This window comes from Triticum aestivum, chromosome 7D (genome assembly GCF_018294505.1).
Source record: "Triticum aestivum cultivar Chinese Spring chromosome 7D, IWGSC CS RefSeq v2.1, whole genome shotgun sequence".
NCBI classification, from domain to species: domain Eukaryota; kingdom Viridiplantae; phylum Streptophyta; class Magnoliopsida; order Poales; family Poaceae; genus Triticum; species Triticum aestivum.
This window is the reverse complement of record NC_057814.1, coordinates 610,767,317-610,771,647: the sequence shown is the minus strand read 5'-3', so window position 1 is coordinate 610,771,647 and position 4,331 is coordinate 610,767,317. Positions and strand designations below refer to the sequence as shown.

Sequence of the window (4,331 nt, the reverse complement as noted above, 5' to 3'; positions counted from 1 at the left end):
GAAGAAGAAGAAGAAGAAGAAGAAGAAGGAAAGAAGAAGAAGATGATGAAGAAGAAGAAGAAGAAGAAGAAGAAGAAGGAAAGAAGAAGAAGAAGGAAAGAAGAAGAAGGACAGAAGGAAACACTGGTCAGAACACCGGAGCATAGCATGGGAAAATGAACCCAATCTACACATACTCGGGTGGGATTATGACCTATCATTACCTATTAGAGTGTAGGTTGCATGGACGTAATAAATATTTGCTGTGAAAATTGTTGGATTTAAAAAACAGAAGAAAAAAAGAGGCAATGCAGGCTCTTTGTCGTCTGCCACCGACGGCAATGGGCTCTTTGCCGTCCACGGCGGACGGCAAAGACTGCCGTTAGCCACCTAACGGACTAATAGCGAATTTATTGCCGTTGGCTTTCTTTGCCGTCAGCCGCTGATGGCAAAGGCCCCTTTGCCGTCCGCTTCAGAAAGCAGACAGCAAAGAAGGTCTTTACCGATGCTATCTTTGCCGGCGCCTTTTGCCGTCCGCCATCCATGCCTTTGCCGTCTGCCTTGGCGGACGGCAAAGTAGCTGATTCCTGTAGTGGAGGACCCGAGTGCCCGTTGAGCCAACACTATGGAGTCACGCCGGACAGATCCTTCCGTCGGCTGGGCGTTGTCCTCCCGGGAGCGGGGGAGTGCAATGCGGACCGCCATTGCCTCCTACAACCCGCATGGTATGACACCCCAATTGACGGATCCGGGCTAGTTGGAGTCAGATCTGATGCCCGCCATGCCGGAGACGGCCGAAAATCACCGGAGGTGAGCTCAGGTGGCGGATGGAGTGGAGGGGAGAGGAGTGTGAAATGGCTAGGGTTTGGTCCGGCGAGCGGATGGGGATGACTATATGTGGGGTCGGGTGGACCAGCGTGGGCTGGGCCCGATGTGGCAGACGTGCCCAGGCGCGCCCGGGCACCCGCCATATCCGCCCCATATTTGCGCCGGATATGAGGGGTGCCGGTCAACCAGGGCGTTTGAGGCCCGTTTGAGGCGTCCGTCTGGATCGAAATTTCATGACCAGTAGTGACCAGGCCGGCCGTCCGTGCATTTGAGAAGGGTTTAGGGCGCCCGACCGTAGATGCTCTTACAGAATCTGACGCCTATTTCAGCGGCATAAGAAAATTATGAGTCCTCCTTGCCTCACTCCACCCAAGAAAGGCAAGAAAGCTCTATCGTACTGTCGTTCCGAGGTTCTTGGCCGTCAGCTCTTCCGCACCTTGACCTTCCCTACCCTACCTCACTCGAGGCCGACAAGGAAATGGCCTCGCCATTGACGACAATCCCTGACCACCTGCAAGCAAAGATATTCGTCCGACTACTTGCCCTCCCCACCTTACTTGGGGCTGACAGGGAATTGGTCCCGCCGTTGATGGCAATCCCCGACCACCTCCAAGCAAAGATATCCGTCTGACTACTCGCCCTCCCCACCTCACTCGAGGCCGGCAGGGAAATGGCTTGTCGCTGATGGCAACCCCCGACCACCTCCAACCAGAGATCTTTGTCCAGCTACTCGCCCTCCTCCACGTCATTCAAGGCCAATCAACTTAGAATAGGTGCCCGCTCGAGTTTTTTAGTACTTACATTTATGAAAAAAAACTAGTTCATTAGGATGGAAAATTATTACTATGCAAAACTTATTTCATGTATATTACAACTAAAAAACCATATATCTATTGTACACTCCACTATATTTTAAAAAGTACAGCCGGATAGGGCAATACAAAGCTGAATCTATTTTTTGAGCTTATAAAAATCTGAATCTAAATGCTGTCCAAATTGGCACTTTGGCAGTTTGAACAAAACAAAAAATGGCACGAAGGACGGCCCCGAATAGGCCCAGAGATGGCAGCACAAAAAATCGCTCAACTGAACTCCAGCAGATCCTCCAAAAAAAAAACTGAACTCCAGCAGCACACAACACTCCCGATCCCATCTGGTCGAGCCGTCGTCGTCGTCGAGGGTTTCCGGCGGCTGGCTCCCCCGCCGGCCGGCTCTCCCCTCGCCCGGCCTCCTCTTCCCGATGGAGACCAGCCAGAAAACTTTGCCGGACATCCCCGGCGACCTCTTGGAGAAGATATTCGTCCGGCTGCCCACCCCAGAAGATCTCGCTCGCACCTCCGCCGCCTGCGTCACGTTCCGCGGAGTCGTCACCGACGGCTCCTTCCTCCGCAGCTTCCGCCGCCTCCACGCACCACCAGTCCTCGGCTTCTTCGCGCATAGCCAGTTCCATCCCGCTCCGCCGCCTCACCCCTCCGCGCGTGCCGCCCGCGCGCTTGCCCTAGCCGCTGACTTCAGCTTCTCCTTCCTCCCCTCCTACTGCAGATGGGGCGTCTGTGACAGCCGCGATGGCCGCGTCCTTCTTGCTCGCAAGCCCGAAAAGGGCAAGGAGGCCCCGATCTTCACGGAGCTCGTGGTGTGCGACCCCTTGCACCGGCAGTACATCCTGCTCCCCACAGTGCCTGAAGATCTGGTGGCATCCGTGGAAAACTCGGTCAAGGATTGTTTCTGGCGCTTCTGCGTGCCCTTCCTCATTTCACCCAACAAGGCTGAAGAGACTGAATTCAGAGTGATCTGGATGGCACGTTGCGGAATTAATCTGACCGTCCTCGTCTTCTCTTCCAGCACCGGGGAATGGCTAGCCGCCTCATCGTCCCAGGACTGGAGGGATATAGTCGTTGTCGGTGACCCGTTCTATTTTCTCAGGCCCCATTTCTCAGGTGGCTGCATCTACTGGGACTCGCCGTTGAACCAGAACAAGTTGCTCGTGCTGGACACTAGTACTATGGAGTTCTCCATTGCAGATTTCCCACCTGGAGAATGGGGCGATGTAAAATTAGCTATTGTCGATGCAGGGGAAGGCAGGTTTGGGATGTTTAGCATCCATGATGGAGATGAAGGTGGTGAATCTGTTCTTAATTATATGGTTGGGCAAAACAAAGGTGAGAGTTCTGGCCAGCTGAAGAAAGTCTCACTCTCACTAGGTTATGGGCATCGGTATTATTTCACAAACTATGCAACACAGAATTACTTGATCCTATTAAGGACGGAAGCTAGGCCGTACGTAGGCTTATCACAGGCCCCATCGAAGATAGAATTTTTCTCACTGGATGTCAAGACAATGCAGCTTGAGAGGATGTTTATTGAACCTTCCATGTTTGGTGGTTCTAAAGTGCACATATATACCAACTTCCCACCGTCGTTATTGTCTTCACCAACAATATGAACTGGTAAGTTTTTTATTGCATCCTAGTTATATTATATCATTCCCTTCATGGTTATCTCCCAGCTTGTTCATTACTGCAGTTGGTTGTTTGTCTAGTGGTTATTTATATTGTACTTGTGGAGAAGCTAATCAAGCACGGGTTAATTGTGATTCGTTGTTGTGTTTGTTTCTTCAAATTGCTTGTGTTTTTAGAAGTAAATTGTTGTGTTTTCAGAGACTCAGACAAGAGAAAAGCTCTTTGGCATAGCTTATGCTTTCACTATAACATTAATTAGGCCTTATGAAATCAACAATTATTTTCGAGGAATATTTTGTGTTCAAGGTGTAGAAGGATTGATAGATGCAGTTTACTACACTCACCTCACGAAAATGCATGCCATTCAAGCACAGCTCATCTTGTTGCCTTTAAAAAAAAAGAATTAGTGTTCATGTTCACATCTATGATATTATCTTCGATACTGTTTCGTAATAAATATGCTTAACTGCTATAGTCTGTATGGCCGCTTGATTCGAATCCGCCTCACAACATCCGTTATATATATATATATAGGCGGGACACTGTTTTTTTTTCTTCCTTTTTGATAATAGTTTGAACATTTCACCTGAGTATTTCGGAGTCTTCCCTTCATATGGATGCCAAATATAAAAACATTAATCTCTGTGTCGCGTGGCGGTTCACATGCCAAAAAATCGCTGCAGCCGTCAAATATGGGGCCTCGCCACAAACTTACCAGTAATGTCTCCTTGTCTTCTCCCATCTCCACGAGAATTGCCGCGTCTGCCTTATCTCTCCAGTACGCCAGCAACCACGACTAGCAATAACTCCAGCAACGAGTGTCTCATGGCGCTGCCACGACAACTACGGTAACAAAGACTATGACACAAGGCGGAAAAGAAAACAAGGAAAAGCAGAATGACAGTGGTTGGTCAGGTCAAGCCCGGGCCGACGACGCCCTGGCCTGCCACGGCGGAGACAAGTCAGGCGAGATGAGCCAGAGACGATGCGGCTGACTGCGAGCCGCGAGCCAGGAAGAAACTAGGGGTGAGGTGGGAGGTGATGCAGGTACTTGTGATTCAGTTA

General features: G+C 50.3%; 1 protein-coding gene across 1 annotated transcript in view; it reads left to right on the top strand.

Moving 5' to 3' along the window:
* The first annotated feature begins 1,911 nt into the window (after positions 1-1,911).
* LOC123169386 (uncharacterized) overlaps positions 1,912-4,331 on the top strand; it is a 10,663-nt gene continuing 8,243 nt past the window's right edge. The window contains exon 1 of the mRNA XM_044587228.1: positions 1,912-3,254. Within this exon, the coding sequence (XP_044443163.1) occupies positions 2,048-3,250 (1,203 nt within the window). The 5' untranslated portion in view covers positions 1,912-2,047 and the 3' untranslated portion in view covers positions 3,251-3,254. The remainder of the gene's footprint in view (positions 3,255-4,331) is intronic.